Genomic DNA, 20,464 nt, shown 5'->3' with positions numbered 1-20,464 from the left:
ATAGTTATCCCTGTCTACACTAACTTACCGCAGCTGGAAACAGTGCTGCGCATGCGCTGTTAAATTCGTTACCCAGCGCATGCCAGCACTGCCTACACATGCGGTAAGTTTGTGTCCCCCCCTCCGCTCACCTACCCCCCCTCCCCCCTGCTCCCCCCCCCCCCCCTTTCGGCACTTACCTGCCCGTGCAGCAGCCTCCGGCTCCGTCCTGCTGGTCTGTCACATGGTCTCCCAGCACACCACAGAACAGATTAGAAAAAAAATAAAAGGTTTTTTTTTTTAATCTTTATTGTGTTCTGCTGGGAGAACACAGTGTCCGAACAGCCTCCGGAGCCAGAGGACGCACCAGACCGCCGGAGGAAGACCGGGGGTCCTGTCCAGCTGGAAGCAGGTAAGTTTCACCTGCTATTCGCCACCTCACAGTGGCGGATAGTACCTCCATCAAATTCCAAAAATTCATAATTTTCGGAATTTGATGAATACCATAATTTCAACATCCCCATACTAATGTATGGGGAGTGTGTAAATTAATGCAGGGGGACTTAGCAAGGAGATATCAGTGATATCTCCTGTGCTAAGTGGCTTCATGAATACTAAAATAACGTTATTTAAGGAAAATGTCCTTAAAAACGTTAATTTAGTGTTGATGAATAGGCCCCTGAAACCGTTGTTTTCACCAAGAATATTGCTTGGTTTAAACTAATTTATGACTCAAATGAATCCTGAGCATGAGGAGACTTCTGGGCATTCTTTGTTACATGATGCTATTTTGTGTGTTATTTATGGTTAACCCCTTCCCTGCTGAATGCAATGTCGATGTTCACGTAGTTGAGCAATTATTTGCCACTACACATGCACAAAAAGTCCTGAAAACCCTACAACGCATGTACAGACTGTACACACATCAATTCTATTGTGATTGGGACAGATGGTAACAGATATGGGGCAACAGAGTGATGGGCATTCCTGGGTGGTGACTGGGAGGTGGCCTGAAGTAAATGCCTAAAAATGACATCTTATGGGTGTGTTATGGGAGTATTGCGGGTAAGAGCGGCTGTGTTCTCAGCCTCAGAGGTCATGTTCAGATGGAAAACCTGCACCTGCTATAGGGCTGGTGCAAATGTCAATGGTGCACCGATGGTCAAGAATCACCGGCAATGTTACAGCATGTGGAGATGCTGAAAGTGGGCAATCAGTGCTTGTACATTCAGACGCTGGCTACTGCACCTGGGGAAGGCTGTTACTACTGTAGCATTTACATATTATCCCAGGGATGACTCCGGCAACAAACGCACCAGTTGATGCAGCAACGTCTACCTCTGAATCAGGCTGTTAGTATGCTTAAATACCAAAATGGACAAAAAAGTGATTTTTTTTTATTCAATTGGCAAGAAAGTGAATTAAAAGGAAAATCCATCTTTCTAATACAGGAAAAATCCAAATTCTCCAGGCAGGTTTTCATAATACAATCTGCACTTGAAAATTATATAATTTTTTTTATATGTTCAAATGACACATATAAAATGTGTAGGAATTACATCATCATCATCATCATAGCTACATTGTTATTAACAAATTCAAAACATGAACTGTAAATGAAACATATATGGAAGTCATACAATCATAAAGAAAAACAATTACATCTTACCTAAGAACCTCCAGCAGTGCACTATTTGTTATTTAACCTGAGTATAGTGGAAGAACATAAACTATTTTTTAATTTTGACTAATGCCGCTTATTTTGGAGCAACATATTAAAAGAGCCATCATTTTGATGTGACTTCTTAATTAGTATTCCATATGCCTTCCTTTCATAAATTTCCTAAATACTTGGTAGTTTTAAACCAATCACTCGCCCTGCTGTCCTAACCACTTGCTCCAAAGATTTACGCTCAACTGCCGTAAAGTTCCCACACCACACAACCCATGCTGTAAGTCAATACACTTTCTATGATGCAACCATAAAATTTTACTAAAATAACCTTCCTGATGCATGCCTTTTCCATTAAAAAATAGGCATTTTTGAGCCTTTTTGTGTTACCATTAACTGAGTGTGGATAGAACATGGCAGGTCATTCGAAAAATATATTCCCAGGAATCTGAATCAATCCACAACCTCAACAGCCAGGTAGCACAACAAGGCATACTGTACCAGTTTGTAATATAGACAGCCTGCCACATCAGGGAAGGGCACCACTGCATTTTTTGATGCCAGTATGTGGGAGATCTTGGCATTAGAACCCTCCCATCTCTGGGCTACTTAGCCCTCTCTATAATAGGGTGTTATTGTGTGATAATCACCATAAAATAATTGGGGGTAATCGTACATGTTAAGTGCTCTCCTTCATCTTCTGCCTCTGCTAGTATTTCTGTACGGCAGTTTGACATTCTCTGATGATTACAGGTGATCACCAAACAAAAGCCACTAAAGAGTTTCATAATTTGAAAGAGGGGACTTTCTTCTTTCAAATAAGGGTACTACTGCGTTTATTGATGCTAGGATGGAGTACATATTCCCCCACCCCAAAACTGCATAATTACATGGGTTTTCTCTGGGGATCACAACTGATCACCAAAAGATTACTTCCCAGGGATCACATTATTTGAAAGAGAGAATGCCTGACGCGGATACTCTGACTGTGTGGGTGCCAGGAAGTGGAAGATAAAGCGTTTTTAATTACTTTTTTAAAAAGTCAGAAATGTTTATTGTGGAAGAAGTGAGATGAAGGGTTGAGACTAAGGCGTCTAGTTACTAAGCAGTATTAGGAGACAGAGTGAAAAGTGATAAGTTGCCAGCCAATCAGCTTCTAACTGCCATCTCACAGGCTGTGTTTGAAAATTGACAGTTGGGAGCTGATTGGCTGGCACCTTATCACTTTTCACTCTGTCTCCTAACACTGCTTAGTAATTAGACCCCTTAATAATGTAATTGTGAGTCCAAAATGATTGTTAAGTCCTAGCCTCTCCCTTTCCCATGTCCAGATAGGAGCAAATATATGGGGGGGACCTGTATGTCAGTTTAACTCCATATTTGTACCCCTACAGTGTTTAGGATAAGCACTGGTTGTCTTTAGCAGTGGAGGAGTTAAAGCACACCTACTGTAGAAGCGTGCTTTCCCACTGAAATACAAAATGCTTCTCAATAAAAGTATAGGACAAGATCTGATCCAACCTGGTGAAAAATCAAGGGTTTGGGCTCAGTGACAATAGTTACACAAACAAAAAATGAAAGAATGCATCTTCCTGATTCCTTAATCTGCTGCCCATACACAAAGCTCACAATCTCATCCTGCACAACCATGTGATGATGGTATTACCTAATTTATGCATATCCTCACATATGTACTAAGGGGGAGATTTAATAGAGCTTGGAGAGAGAACAAATTGTGAGAGATAAATCACCAACCAATCAGCTCCCAACTGTCACTTTACAGGCTGTGTTTGAAAAATGACAGGAGCTGGTTGGTTGGTACTTTATCACTTACAATTTTAAATCTCCCCTAAATATTAGTTCAACAAATTCAACACAGTGGCTGCTACTACTACTACTACTACTAATAATAATAATAATAATAATTATTATTATTATTATTATTTACTTGCCCATTCTTTCGGAAATGAGGGCAGTAAAAACTCACTGTTAGTATGGCAGAGGAAACATTTGCTCTGGTTATGAATAATACTATGACCTTTACATTTACCCAATACACTTTGTTGAGGGAATACAATGCAGCAATGTGAGTGATTATTTTATAGCCAGCATGGATCAGCAGATGTTTAATTCACTTCCCAGGCACTTATAAAGAGAGAAAGTGACTGCCATGACTGTTAAAGCCACCTGACATTATTTGCTGATGGAAATATACGTAGTATATAGTATCCATAGGGGTTTGAAGGAAGATTTTAATAAACTGTGTCTAAACCTTACAGCTCAAGCCGGGGATTTGTACTAGAATCAGTATCAAATAATGTGTAATGTATGACTCTCCCTCACCCATGGTCTGTTCCTGGTTGCTGCCATTGGTTCCAGGAGGAAGTCATTTTTGCTGTTATTGTTGTTGTACAACCAAGCCTAAGTAGGTAACTAAAACCTGTTTGTTTTGTAGTGTTGCTGCGAATACTTTACTTGATTAGACAGGAGTAGTATAAAATCTATAAATACCATATTCACATATGTGCCTTTATGCCACAATCGATGATCTACCTACTGAGATGCCCAGCAGCGCTAAAAAGACATCTTGGTGTTTCTTTTGACGCATAATCGGTCACAATATTGAAACTAACATTAGCCTAATGCGGTGCAACTTCTCAGTCTGAACATGGCGTCCTGTGTCAGCGCTACTGCATCTTTAGACACAGTTGCTGTCTGCTACACACCTACAATTTACCCCTTTCTGGCTAACCGCCCCCCTGTTACCTCCCACTGCTCAGTACACAGGTGATCAAGAAAGATTCAGACAGGGATCTAGAAGGATAAATCAAAGCAGTAATCAGAAATGTCAAACACAAATTGAGATCTAAGTTAAGGTAATTATCAGGGCCGTAACTAGGGTACTGCGACCTGTGCCATGGCACAGGGCACCGCAAGACAGGGGGCGCTGTTTGGGGATGTCAGTTTTTTGTTTATTATCATTCTCACTTGTAACTTCCTCTTCTTTTATGTATTTCCTGGCTTCCCCTATCTCTTCCCTGGCCCTTCCACATGAGGCCATGGCCCTTTTTCTGGTGTGTTATCTCCCTATCTAAAAAATAGGGGGGCGCCAATGCTCTTTCTGGCACAGGGCACCAAAAATTCTAGTTACGGCTCTGGTAATTATCAGGCCATGCAGATACTACTTTCCTGTCTTGTATCCCCACAACCTGCATGGGATTAGCTGTGGCCAGGATGTGGGCAGATAGAAAACATATACTCTTTATGGTCAAGATTTCCTGAGCTGGAAACAGGAGTAACAACAGATGCTGTGGCTCAGCTGGTAAAACACGGCTTTAATGCAAGATCAAGTACTACATGGAGCATCAGTATCTTTTTTTGCATGTATGTGACACTAGACCTCTTTTTAAAGGTGGATTTTTAGATGCCATGTGACTGAAAATCATTGAAAGCAGTGGAATCAATAACACAGACTGGTTCCGATGCATTCTCTTTTTCTGGCATATCTTACCTTACAAATGCAAGAACCTGAAATGGTTGGAGTTGGAGACTCCTCAAATCTGTATTGCCAGTCTGAATCTCTGGGGTACAGCTCTGTTTCTCTTCTGAATTGACTGGTTTAACAGGCTTAGTAAGATCGGGAGCTGTACTACTAATTGCCACTATCTTGGTAGATAGCTGAGCATGATCCTGTACACCGATATCCTCAGTTTTACAGGCTGCAGATACTATGGAACAAGAGACATCTTATGTGACTGCAAAGTGGTAGCAGGAATTACTGAAGCTGAAATCTGAGTAGTAGGGCTAGATTGTTATCTGGTAATTTGAGATCACATCCAAGACAGGGAAGGAAGCATTGAAAACAATTGTTTTCCTGTCAGCAGCAGAGGAAGACTTGTGCATTGCTGCTTACAATGGTTTTGAGAAGCACAGTAAACACAAATTCCTACTTCCTGTCTGTGCTTGTGTTCTCCTTGTCTCACATGGTGCCATATAACCCCAACTTGAATAGGCCTCTCTTCAGCCTCTACATCTGGAACCATTTACTTCCAGTCATAAACTGGACTGGACTGGATAACTCTCTGACAGCTTTTGATTTACTACCTGAACTCTTGCAGCATAGTAGGCAGATCAATACAATCCAAATTATCCTAAATTACATAAACACTCTAGCAGGTAGACCAGACACCTCTGAACTACCTCAGTCTCAGTAGTCTGAGTAGTCTCAGTAACCATTGCATTACCTGCAGTGGAGTCCATTGTATGGACCTGATTATTCTGTCACGTGTACTACAGTTTGATTGCTGCAGGGCTTTAAATTCAGAGGTTGGATTCCAATTGCTGGTAGTAAAGGAGTATACCAAAGCCCAAGTCCAATGCCAGGGATTCAGTACACAGTTGATCAATGTGGGTTCAGACAGGGATCCAAAAGCATAAAGCAAAGCTGTATTCACAAATGTAGCCAGAGGTAATATAGACACAATCGTAATCAAGCGCAAGCCAAGGCCAAAGTCCAGTAAATCCAGTAGTAGAAGAGCAGGAGCAGCTAGATTACAGGATAGCCCACAACAATCAAGCCATAAGGATGTCTACACTGACTTCCTGCCTAATATTGCTACAACCTGCATGGGTTTGGCTTTGGCTATGATGTGGGTAGATGGAAAACATATACTCTTCATGGTTAAGTATTTCTGAACTGGCTCAACTGGGAATAAACAAGTTTATAATGTGACAGGTCACAAGATCAAGTATTATTGGGTGCATTAGTATCTTGTCTTGCATGAATGTGACACTTTACATGTGAAATGCAAAAATATATTGTTTTGCTGGAGAATATATTTTAATTTAATAGTCTACAAGAGAGGAAGGGTCTGCATTTAAGTTCTCAATCCTGATTCTGCATTTAATTAAAGGCCATGAAATGTGTGGGTGTGGTATATTAATCTGATATTCAATATGTCAACAGCATAATGTTCACATGGTCTTAATTTCAACATTTAGTATGTTGACAATGGTATTTTAAACTGAACCAAAATCTGAGCCTAAGACTACCCCTAACCCTAATTGCAACCTAACCCTAATCTTACCATATCCCTAATTGCAGCCTAACCCAGCGGAGTCCCTCCCCACGGTGTCACCCGGTGCGGGGAGAGGGAAGCTGTTTTGCGTGGGAAGCCGCACAGCACCAAAAAGGGGTGTGGCCTCACAGGAAGGGCCGAACCCCCATGGTCTCGTTATCACTGGGAGGCAGGGGGGGGGTGCCGGAAGTGTGTGTAGTGCCCGCCGGCTCCCTCACAGTGTCAGGAGCTGAGTGCAGCACCCAACTACTGTCACTGAGGGGGAGTCTGCTCCTTAGTGTCACCCCTCGGCGGGTGATACCCGTGTGTGGCCTGCACCTCCCGCACCCCCTTTGTGATGCCATTGGCCTAACCCTAATACAAGGCTAACCCTAACCTTTAAATTATGTGTTGACATTCTGTAATGTCAACATTCTTACAATGTCAACATTATGTAAGTTTCAATATGTCGACATTCTGAACATGTCAACAACCCGAATGTTGATATTCAGATCATGTCGATGATATGGTGTTAAACTTTTGAATGTCGACAAAATGACTACATACCCTTTAACCCCATATACTTCAATAGCATGCCTTTTGCAGTTTCCTAGTGCAGTCTATAAGTAAAGTTCATGAATATGTGCAAATCAACCAATACAGTTTTACCTTTTAATTTACTTATCTTAGTTCCCCTATGGTAAACTTGTGTCAATCCAATGGAGAGAAAAAAGAGTCACACTGGAAAAATATAAGGTTGTCACAAACTGTAGAAACTTTAACACAATACCCTAGGGGGGTACCATTGTTAACCGGAATGTGTATGAAAAACCAGCAGGTGAAGAGCCGGTTCATATCCCGACATCGGAAGCCTGACAGTTCAGGATCCTGACACGGTAAGGTAAGTCCCCTATCTCTTCCCTCTCCCCCCTGCTCCCAACCCTCCATTTGTGGTGCCTAACCCTAACCTCCCCAGGGGGGTTGCCGAACCCTAACCCCCTCCTGGTGGTGCCTAACCCTATCACCCCCACCCCACACCCTAAACCTGAGTCTCTCAGGGGGGTGCCTAACCCTAACCCCCCCTCCCCACACCCTAACCCTAAAACTCCCGGGGGGGTGCCCAACCCTAAAACTCCAGTATTCTGATCCTCTTCAGGTTTTCGGCATCAGCATTTTGATGCGCAGCGGGATTCTTTCATTTATATTTTGATGGCCGGCACCCCGTCCACCGGCATCTCAACTGCATCCCTGTTAACCAAACAAATTATGCTCTAACGGTCAGCCTTTATAAAAATTTTACTTGACGTGCAGGAGGGCTGGTCTTGTATTTGGGGGAGAAAAAACCATCTTGAAAATCCTTGGTCTTGTCAATGAATATGTCGGCAAAAAATCTCCTGGCTCTATGGCTCTGTGTCAGGTGCCTAGTGCCCAGTGGTTACTTACTGTGGGTCCCAGCTATTTCTCTCTCCCGGTGGGGTACATGGTTGGTAAGCAGGCCGCATGCTTTTGGAGCAGGTGTCTGGCTCTTCACAGAACTTAAAAGGTAGTCATCTTATATATTGCCTATATAATGCAGCTCTGAGGACAGACTTGTGCTCCAGAGTTCCTGCAGTATCTAGTCCTTCTGTACCCTGCTTTCAGATTGTCTTCCATGTATTTGACCCAGCTTGTTCCTGACATTCCTCCTGTTTTCTGATTTGGTTCTGTACAAGATTTGCTTGGTACTGGTCTGTTTGTGTTGTATTCTCCTTGTGGTGATGAATGTGGCCTATCTGCATTCCATCTGTATGCTGGTCCCAACTTGAGGCTATCCTTCTCTCTCACCATCACATTTCATCTGGGTACAGGGCAAAAGGCTGCTAATTGTGAGCTTTCCAGCAGTGAATTCCAAACTTCCTTGCTGGGGTCCCTGGAGGAGGCCAGAGGTTCATTAGATTCTGTGCTCCTGTTATTTCCTGCACATCAGCTTGAACTATGACATTGCAAGCAACCCAGAGAAGCCACATGAAATGTCTATGTTGTTATGAACCAACTGACCACTTTGAGGTCTACAGTAATATATTATTATAATTTATCTATAATGTCCACAAGAGTTCTGTAGCACTCTACAAGAGGCTAAAATTAAGGTGATCTTCCTTGTGGGAACAGGTAAATGTTACTTCTCCTTAGTTGCAGAGGACCTTCTTTGATGATCCTGCTGTAATAACACATTTTGCAGACTGATTTCAGTTATTACCTACTTCTTGCATTTGCAATACTAAAATATGTTGTTTCATTGTATTTCCCAATGACATTTTTTGTTGATGAGTTTTTGGACCCACAACACCACTTTTTGAGGTCCAGGTTTCTTTTCATGAAGGTCCATGGGTTATGAAGTTATTTTAAATCAACTTGACAAAAGCTGTGCACTGTTATGCTGCTTGAGCAGTATCCCCTTTATCTTTCTGCTTGACATTTTTTCAGACGATTTCTTTGGATTCCAGATGTAGCAGTCCATCACAAATGCTCCAGACACTGTTTTAATCTTTTACATTTGTCTTCTTGTCTGACATGGGGCAAAAAAAGGGAGAACTAAACCTAAACTTAATGTGATAAATAAAGACTATCTGTCTTGTAGATAACCTTGGTAAAATGCTGCACCAGTGTATAGCACCAGTGTCACACTCCAAGCTGTTTGGGTGTGTGCAGTAGTCTGCTCCTGCATCCTACAGAATAGTCATCTTTTTTGATCTGGCATGGTACTGTCAGTGTGTTGGCGCATCATCACATCTGTGACTGCTACTTGGATATGCCATTCAAGTTGTCAGCTTTGCCTTTAACCATGTCCATATAGAAGAAGAAGTATGCTATACGCACATGATGGTCATGTAAATGGCATGTGGGCGGTTCTGATGGGTATGTGGGGAGATTTGAGTGGCATGTGAAGGAGTTTTTGGTGTATGTGGCAACTGAGGCCGGGGGTTGCTCTTTGTGGCAAGTTGAGGCCTGGAGTCATGTTGCACTCTAGTGGAATAAGTGGGAGCATTGAGAGGCATGTTATGTAAGTTTGGAGCAAGTGAGGTGCCGCTGTGGGCATTTTGGGATGATTGATGTGGGTTTGCTGAGATAATTTTTGGGCTGTTTTTTCATTCATGAATTTGAGGGTAATGTGCGGCCCTTTTAAAGGTTGGCGGAACACACATCTGGTTGCCCATCACTACTCTAGAGGATAGATTGCAGATATGTAGAATTGACCTCCCTCTTGCTGAAATCAGAGTTCCTGCCTATAAACATTGTGAAAGGTACTTCAGAAACCTTTCCTGAAACTAAAATAACTGACTGATAAAAGAACTTGTTGTAAAAAAAGATACAGTTACATATGAAATAAATATAAACTTCTTTCATGTTAAAGATACGTTTACACACCTGTGTCTGTAGTTTTAAGTGTTAATTTTTTATGTTCTCCTCTGTATAAACTGATGGTGGGACTTAACGTGGCAAATAGTTACACAAAACTAAAGTTTTTGTATCAGATCAGTGGCAATACGTTTTCCTTATATGTAATCTTACTTTTACCTTTCTATTTTTACATTTGCACTATGTTAATTGTAACTCCAATTTTTATTTCTTATAGGTATAAAACAATTGCTTATTCTAAAACTGCTGGTAGACTCTATTGGCGGTAGCACCTAATGATAAAAACTAGACCGCCAGTAGGGCAGATGTCTTCAGTGGTTGCTCCTGCTAAAGAATCCAATGCAACTGGACCAAAAGAAGTGGAACTTATACTTGTAAAGGAGCAAAATGGCGTCCAGTTTACTAACTCAACATTAGTTAATCCATCCCAGACTAATGTTGACATTGAAGAGAGAGAGACTTGGAGTAAGAAGATCGATTTCCTCCTATCTGTTATTGGATTTGCAGTGGACTTAGCCAATGTTTGGAGGTTTCCATACCTGTGTTACAAAAATGGAGGAGGTAAGATTAATATTTATTAATTATCCTGCACAACCAATCTAATATGTAAGTGCTTAAACCTGACCTCCCCCACCCCGCACCCTAAACCTAACCCTCCCCCCTTAGTACCTAACCCTAACCCTCACCCTAGTGCCAAACCCTAACCCATAACCCTAACCCTTCCCCTAGTGCCTAACCATAACCACTAACCCTAACTCTAACCCTCCCCCTAAACCCCGATACTTACCTTTGGGATGCTGGTGATCAGGATTCTGGAGCCGGGATCCCGACTGCTGTTTGGATTCCGGAGCTGGTAATTTGACTGTCGGCATCCCATCTGCTGGGATGCTGACTACCTTTGGTTCAGAAGATTTTGCAACATATGATGATAAGATGTTATTTTTATTCATTGTTATCTGTGTCATGTTGTGTGTTCTGTGTTCTCTTTAGGAGTGATGTTTAAGCATGTCCATAGCAATAAGGGTTTTCTGTTCTAGAATGTAAAATTAATGAACTCTTACACATATTCCTCCACTTGCTCATTTCTGACTGGCAAATGCTGTGTCTGCTCATGGGAATCGGTATGAATTACCGCCGGACAGCGGCTGCCTGACATGGCTGAAAATCCTGATGGTCCCCAGGTAAGTATCAACTAACCTAACCTAACCCCCCTAACCCTATCCCTCCTTAGGGGTGCCTAACCCTAACCTTCCCCCCCAGTGCCTAACCCTAATCCACCCTCTAAGTGCCTAAACCTAACCCCCCCTTCCCCGCCGCCTAAACCTAAGTCCCGCGGGGGGGGTGCCTAACCCTAAGTCCTCCCCGGGGGTGCCAAACCCTAACCCTCCCTTCCCCTAGCCTAACCCTAACCTCCCGGGGGGGTGCCTAACCCTAAGTCCCCCCAGGGAGCCCTAAACCTAACCCTCCCCCACCGCGGCTGTCTGTAGCGGCGCCCGCCATCACTTTGATCAGGATGCCGGGCGCCGGTCTCCCGGCATTGGTAAAATGACAGGCGTCTAGATTTAGACGCCTGTCATTTAACCCTCGCCGGGATAAAGCAGTCAGGAAGCCGGCTGTCGGGCTTACGTCAGCCGGCTTCCGACTGCATACCCTGCTCAAGATATATGCTGTAATAAATGGTCAAGGATTTTCAGTTTATATTAATAAATTTTTAGCATAGATTACATAAATACCAAAATGTATACAAGTTCATATAAATAACAATTTTCATGTATCTGGATGGGAAGCTCCAATATAAACTGCGAGTTTAATACACAATGTCTCATTTTAATTATACATCTACATATGATATAGAGTTCCAAATGAAAAGATCTTTCATGAAAACGAGTTAACTAAACACCAGTTTGAAAGCTATACACCCCAAGGAGTCTCAAAAATGAAGCACAAACACATTTCTGGTAGAAATCAGGCATCTGAGAAGAAAAGATAACTCTCATTGATAGGGCACACTTTGTCATAAAATTATTAAAAATGAACTTTTATTATTAAATATGCCAAAATTTCAAATAAGATGGCGCAAAAAGTAAATAAAGAAAAAATATATGTTATACAGAAATATATTAGACTAATAATTCATAATATATGTAGAGTCCTTGAAAAGAGGAAAATACAAAATTAACATATCTCATAGATAGTACACAGGCACTATTTCCTTATCTTCAGTATTTTCTATTGGGGCACAATAACTGAGATTACTGCATACTGAGGGATGCCTCAATTTACTATAGTTTGCAATTTAAGAATTATGAGGTCCGTGGTGCTGCTAAATTTTTTTTTTTTTAAATGATTCATGTATTGATTTATTTATGAATTGATGACATTATGTCCATATATGTTGTATTTTTGCCTTAACTTATACATTTTTGTTCATTATTAGCATAAGATACCACACAATAAGATCACTGGCATCACAAGGGGGGTATGGGCCACACCCGGGTGTCACCAGCTGAGGGGTGACACCAAAGAGCTGGCTCTCCCTAAGTGACAGGAGCCGGGTGCTGCATTACATGCAGCACTCGGCTCCTAGAACAGTGAGGGAGCCGGCACTTCACACAGGCTGGTCCCGGGGGCAGCCTGCACCTCCAGCACCCCCAGTGTGACAAAAAACTGGGGTTCGGGCCATGAGGCCATGTCCCCACCTGCGAGGCCACGCCCACTCACATGAGACCACACCCCCTTATTTGCCGGAACGCAGCAAAGCCATGCCTATTACATACTCCACGCACCGGGTGACAAGAAAGGTAGGGACGCCCCTGCATTAGATCCATTAGATATCGATTGGGATAACCTGTTTGACATCTGTCTCTAATGACATCCATGAATTCATAGCAGGAGCACTCTCCATTTTTGATTTATATTTGTGCACTCAGCAGTTTGCACTCAGCACTTTTTGAAGAAATTAATTAATGATTTATTCGCAGACTAGCGTTTTTTCTTGTTTCTAGCAATAATGTTGTTTATATAAAATATATGTATATATTTGCATGGGCACTTTCATATTTACTGCAGCTAATTGTTTTTAACAAAATATTTATCGTGTGTCACATGTACAGGTTGAGTCTCCCATATCCAAAATGCTTGGGATGAGGGGTATTTTGGATAACGGAATATTCCGTATTTTGGAATATTTGCATAAAATAATGAAATATCTTGGGATTGGGACCCAAATCTATACACAGAATGCATTTATGTGTTATATACATCTTATACACATAGCCTGAAGGTCATTTTATACAATATTTTTAATAATTTTGTGCATCAAAAAAAGTGTGTGTAAATACATGAAATTCATTTATGTTTCATATACACCTTATAAACACAGCCTGAAGGTTATTTTATACACTATTTTTAATAATTTGTGCTTTAAACAAAGTTTGTGTACATTAAACCATCAGAAAACAAAGGTTTCACTTTCTCAGTCATGCTAAAAATATTCCGTATTTCGGAATATTCCGTATTTCGGAATATTTGGATATGGGAGACTCAACCTGTATTATATTGCCAATGTCATTAGAGAGTGTGTGAAAATATTCTCTCAGCATCATACGGTGTCATTGCTGGGCAACAATATTGAATCTTTTATTCCACAGGTTATGGATTTATTCAATGGATACTATTCATCACTTTTTATGGATCTATGATATATTCTAATTTTGTATTTTCCTCTTTTCAAGGACACTACAAATATTTTGAATTATTAGTCTAATATATTTCTGTATAACATATTTTTTTTCTTTATTTACTTTTTGCCCCATCTAATTTTCAATTTTACATATTTAATAATAAAAGTTCATTTTTAATAATTTTGTGACAAAGTGTGCCCCATCCATGAGAGTTATCTTTTCTTCTCTTCTTTTTTTTTATGGATACTTAACTCTTTGGGAGCACCTTTGTCAATGCATGTGATCATGGGGCTCTCTTTATAATTATTATATTTTTATATATAAATATATAAAAAGTTTTGAATTCCTTATAATTTGAGATCAAATTTTTTACTTTCCTGTGCTGCATTCCCCTTTTCCCAATTCCCCTTCCATTCATACACTTAGAAATCAGGCATCTAGCAGCAGTATGTACTGTATATTTACAAGTAACATGAAAACTACAGTGGGGGCAATTAACTGGTTAAAATACAAAGTAAAATTATAAATTTAGTTACATTTACATTTACCTTTAGTTACATTTACAAAGGTCGCAACAGCAAAATGATCCAAAAGTTATGCTGATGTTTTGGGCGCAATAAACTCATATTAATGTAAACCTGGATTCTCTATGCTATCCCTCATACTTTATTATTTTTATTTTTATTTATATGGTGCCAAATGTCTACTATGTAACCGAGAAATGCTCAATAGGGGCACATTGCAAAAATACCTCCATTCAACATGACTAAGGGCCTGATTTATCAAGCAGTGGTTTCCAAAAATCACCAGGTTGCAAATTACCAAATTTATTAAAAGGAAAACCTTTGGAAAATAGTAGCCAAACCGATATTTTCCATCCCAACACTCTGGGTATAGCTTTAGTACATAGGCTCTCAAACTCGGCACTCAGGACACCAAACAGTGAAAGTTTTCCAGGTCTCCTCACAGAATCACAAGTGAAATAATTATCTAAACCTGTGGATCTTTTAAAATGTGTCAGTGAGTAATGAATACACCTGTGCACCTGCTGGGTGACTTGCAAAACGTGACCTGTGTTGGCAGGGCCGTAGCTAGGGTAGTGCGGCCGGTGCCATCGCACAGGGCACCACAGGTCAGGGGGCGCTTTTTGGGCCTGTCACATTTCTGTTTATTATCATTCTCACTTATAACTTCCTCTTATTTCATCCCCAGCATCTCCTGGCCTCTCCTATCTCTTCCCTGGCCCTTCCCCATGAGGCAATTCCCCTTTTTTGGGTGCATCATGTCCCTTTCAAAAATGAGGGGGCACCAATGCTCTTTCTGGCACAGGGCACCAAAAAGTCTAGCTACGGCTCTGTGTGGTGGCTCCTTAGGACAGAGTTTGAGAACCACTGCTTTAGTAAATACACACTTAATACACACACTTAGGGGTAAATTTACTAAGAGGGGAGTTCTGTTTAAGAAGTGATGTTGCCCATAGCAACCAATCAGATTCTACTTCTCATTTATGTAGCACCTTCTAGAAGATAATATCTGGAATCTGATTGGTTGCTATTGACAACATCACTTCTTAATAGAACTCCCATCTTAGTAAATTTACCCCTTAATATGTCTTAAACTTAATATATCTATGACTGAGATGATCATCTTTCCACCCTCCCACATAACCTCACTTCCCGCTATTTCTTTATCAATTGATGCACAACTATCTCTTCTAGCCCGAAAGTGCTCAGTCTTGAAGATATCCTGGACTCCTCTCTCTCTTTCAAATCACATATCCAGAACCTCTCGCAGTCCTGTTGTTTCGATCTCAAAAATATTTCCAGGATCAGATAAGTCCCTAATACACTCACTGGTCATCTCCAGATTGGACTACTTTAACCTCCTCCTATCTGACCTCCCCAACTCCCATCTCTCTCCACTCCAATCTGTCCTCAATGCTGCTGCCCAGCTCATCTTCCTCTCCAAACGTTCTACATCTGCCTCCCCCTCCTACAAGCCCTCAACTGGCTCCCCTTTCCCTTCAGAACCCAATTCAAGGTTCTTACTCTAGCTTACATTTCTGTCCTCTCCCATTTACATTTCTAACCTCTGTTCGCCTTCTTTGTTCAACAAATGTACGCCGCCTCTCATGCTAACTGACTACTTCCTTCCACTCCCACCTCCAAGATTTTGCCCGTGCTGCTCCCCACCTTTGGAACTCTCTCCATCTCCCCATCAGACTCGCCACCTCTCTACAATCCATCGAATGGGCTTTCAAGACCCACTACTTTATCAAAGACTTCCAGCTCTCATCCTAACTTGCTGCTATATGCTCCTTCCTCTCTGTCTACCCCATCTGTGTCATGCCTGTTTTTCTGACCCTCATCTTTAGAATGTAAGCTCTTGCGAGCAGGGCCCTCTACCCTCTTGTGCTTCTCTTTACTTTATTTGCATCTACTTCTTACTCCCCACTAGGGCACTTAGCGCTTGGTTGCTTATGCTCTGTTGCTTATTTGGGTGTTATGGTCGCTGTTGAATTCGTCAATAAACCTTTTAATATATTCCTTCCTATAAACCTCTAAGATTCACCTGCCTAGAACCTCTAAGACAAAACCCTGCCTAAAACCTCTAAACAGAACGCTAATTGCGTATGCAGTTTAACCGCAAATAAAGACAGGAGTGGAATCTGTGTTTCCAACGCACAAGTATTATTCAGGTAAAAGTACAGTCAGTTACACGCAATCTATACATACACAAGTTAGGCGTAAAAGGAAATGATACAGACCCAAGTACGGTTATACATACGCTGCACCTCTGGACCCAGAGATAGACTTCTGAGTAGATATCCTCAGTTCACCCAAAATTCAGCATGAACTGCCAAACCAGTGTTCGGACACATGTATTTATTCCCCCCCAGACTGAAACAGGACAAAGGGGGAACTTCCTGCTGTCCTCATTGGTTCCCAGAGGAGAAGCATATGTAACGACTCATTTAACAGGTTGTTTCAAATAGACTTTCCCTGCCTCTAACAGCCGGAGTCTTTCTGGTAACGCCTCCTGTAACATTCCATCAACTAAACATTTTGTTGCTTGTAAGTTCTGCGATCCGTAACTTGAGTTTGCATGATGCGATCTCTCCACCGATAACACCGGGATTCTGTAAAAAGCGTACGCATGAGAACGAAACCAAACACACCTTGCTTATCATGTATAATACCTTAGATATCAAAAACCTCTATTTCTTAGCATTTAAACTAACTTAACCAACTTGAATCATACAATTTGATGCTAATGGAACCTTGTGTGCGAATATGTAGTGTGTGAGTATTCGGGGAATGGGTGAGATTTAAGTGCATAATTTCTCATACACGAAGTGAACATCCAGCAGTGTGGATGGCTGAGGGTTGTAGTTCTACATGCCCTCTGTCAGCAGGCCCCCACCTGTTGTGTGTTCAAAGGAAAACAAAACCTCTTTTGTTCTCACAGACTCTTGTGTGAAGTGCAAATGTATTACCACCTCAAGCTGGGGAATTTGGGGCCATCCTGTCTAGGATTCAGACTAATCCAATTGTGTAGATATTATATTACGATTGCCACAACTATACTTTATCTGCATCCAGGGATTCCCAATTTGTATGTAAAAATACCCATTGTCTCTTCTTATTTACTTTTACTCAGAAAGCTTGTTTTTCCAGTTGCCCTTGGTAGGTTAACAAAAACATTGCCATCTGTTCTTAGCTCCTGAGTTATAACTTGAATTGACGCTGACCACAAAAATGGTGTCTTGCGATCTCATTTCCAAAATGGAGTCTTGCGGCCATTCGCAAGATGGCGTCGCCGCGATTAAATTTTAAACTGAACTTGTCTCAACCAATTATTCAGCTTCGACAGTCCACCCTTTGATAGCAAACAACATGCTATCACAATCTGCTATAAACATTTATTTTGGGCTTACATTCACATATTATTTAGTGTTATCATGGGATGGCACAAGGTGGTTCTTAATCCATCAACAATGTGACTCTAGGCGGGGGCATAAAACTACTATTATACGCACAACGCGGATCTTGGGAGATCATGTGACAGATGTGGGGATGCACCAGTCTTATAATAGTAGTTTTGAAGGGGAATTTGAGACTTTACATTGTCTGGGTGTTCTATAAATAACATTTCAATAATATCTTCTATGCATGTCTAAATATTATACATTTAAATGATGGTACTTCCTAGCTCAGGGTTGTAGTGTAGTTCTGTATCTACCTCGGTATACATATTATCATTTCTGACCACCATCATAGTTTCATCCCTTCGTTTCACTCTGTTTTCACATTTTCCACACTTCAACACAATAGGAACACACCGGACGCATATGCCAATTACTATGATGACAATCAGTATAAGAATCAAGAATTTGCCTACGCTGGCGACCACTTCCTGGACCCACTCTCCTAGACCCGAGAACCATTTCACTGGGTTCAGCCATGACACCCATCCTTCTATCTTTTCCCCTGCTTCAGCCACTGATGCGTTATGGTTCTTACGAAATTCCCACTTTAGCTGCAGAATCTCATCCATCTTCTGGTCTATCACCTCCTTAGGGTCGCTGGTATCATTGGTGACATAAGTGCAACACTTTACTCCAAATTGGGTGGCTAACGTTATGCAATACCCTCCAGTAACAGCAGTTAAATAATTCAACACTAGCCTGTGTTGCACTAGTTCTTTCTTGTACGCTTGCAATTCTCTCCCTGTGTACCTGAATGTGTCATCGTACATCTCGGTGATATTATCTATTAATTTAGCAAGTTCCTGGATATATCTAAAATTTAATGTACCCCTAGCAATTCTGGTGGGATCCAGGGCGACTAAAACTTGGAAGCCAGTTGTCTCACTGATTAACTGAGTGGCTTTATGCATATCACCAGGTATCATATTTCTCTTGCCTCTGTGTTCATATTGTGTGTGAAGATATGGTGATGGTGTGTTTTTATGTATTCCCAACATTTCAACATGTGTGAGGGTCATAACTTCTGGGACAACTCTTCCCAGATAACACAAACCTTCGGAACTCGGGGAGAGCCATTTATACGCTTTTCTTCCACATATAAAATATACATTATCAGGGAGTATATAAGGAATGGTATGCATCATTATCATTAAACACATTTCTCTTGCAAACAATCCTATCTCAGGCTCTTCCATCTGTTATATGCAAGATTCTGGTTGTATTATTTTAGCACAATAACCATCTGGTACTTTACCAATCATTTCTTTGGTGGAACTCAATGTATACCGGTACCTAAAATATTTCCCACTTGATTTAATTGAGCGTAGCAGATCATAGTTTATGGACTCATTATCAGCTCTTTGTGAGAAGGTAATCGTCTGATTATTCCCTGTCACTTCCCAACCTCCGGGTTTATTGGGGTTGGTTATGTTTAAACACAAAAGTGATTTATCTACTTGAAATTGATAGAGTTTGAAATGAGGCGGTTTGGATGAGAGGAATTTTCCATCCAATGTTTTCCCCTTTTGTAATTCTAAAATTTCCGTGATATTCAGCGGAAATGGCACCAACCCTACATTATACTGTCCCTGTGGCACATGTGAACACACCCAGCAATCGGTTTGATTTAACACTTTGCCTACCATGCTGTGATAATCCTCTAAAGGATACCCTCCCCAGTATGGGTTATATTTAGGTTGGCACCGTTGAATACAGTTCTCATCAACTAGGGACCCACAAAACTCACAAATACAGGAATCTTCAGACGATAACCCTTCACACCTTCCCCGAGTATCCGGAATGACAGCTCTCTTAACAATAACAGTACTAAGATTGGTCAGACACTCCCCTGATTGGCATTGCACTCCTCCTGACTCCACTCCATCAGCTCCGCCATCAGCTCACATCTCCTTTATCGGTCCCCCATCACAGACACTGAGTATCCCCAAACAGATCATCATGACAAAAACTCTGGAAAGAAAAAGAACTAGGATGACCACAGCAGGCCACTCCATTGCTGGAAGCACTGATCTACACATTTCTTTAGCTCAGATATCTCACCGTCACCTTTTTAATCCTTCCGGCACAAGCTCGCAATCGACAGGTCCACGTTATCGGCCTTGTCTCTGCCTTGTATCTCCACCGGTTGGTTAACCTCCCTATAGTGAGTGGAATGGACCCACGTATCTTCCCCGGCCACCCTTTGAGGATATGGACCTTTCCACCGATCAGTCAAACAACCTGAGCTAAAAATTTTTTGGATCATAACAAATTCTTCCAGATTTTGACATCATGACAGTTTCCATTAGACATGTTAGTTAATAACACTTTCAATTTCGGTTATTCTCATTCATCTTCGTGAGACCCTGCACAGTAACCTCATTATCATATTTTCACATGAGGCTGCCTGTTTGGACAGTATCTCAAAGGGGGGGCAAATAAAGGAAAAGACAATCTGGGATAATCTCAGTGTTGTTACCCATCATCTTACACATGTTCTTGGAAACGTCACCTATAAAATAAGTCCCCCTATCATTTTTAATAATTCTAGGAATATAGTATCTGCATACAGGTTCCTGCAATTAAATCTTGTTATCAATAGCTACTGCTCTAAATAATGCCTGTGCCACTGGGTTGGATAGTATTCCGAGTAGTCGACCTCAGCCTGGCATGGCTGCCGTTTATCCTT

General features: G+C 41.3%; 1 protein-coding gene across 1 annotated transcript in view; it reads left to right on the top strand.

Moving 5' to 3' along the window:
• Positions 1 to 10,379: 10,379 nt before the first annotated feature.
• Positions 10,380 to 20,464, top strand: part of SLC6A3 (solute carrier family 6 member 3) — a 192,608-nt gene continuing 182,523 nt past the window's right edge. The window contains exon 1 of the mRNA XM_088476325.1: positions 10,380 to 10,665. Coding sequence (XP_088332451.1) covers positions 10,380 to 10,665 — 286 coding nt within the window. The remainder of the gene's footprint in view (positions 10,666 to 20,464) is intronic.

Source organism: Taudactylus pleione, unplaced genomic scaffold (genome assembly GCF_031769625.1).
Source record: "Taudactylus pleione unplaced genomic scaffold, aTauple2 ptg000186l, whole genome shotgun sequence".
NCBI classification, from domain to species: Eukaryota; Metazoa; Chordata; class Amphibia; order Anura; family Myobatrachidae; genus Taudactylus; species Taudactylus pleione.
This window is presented reverse-complemented; position numbering and strand designations above follow the sequence as displayed.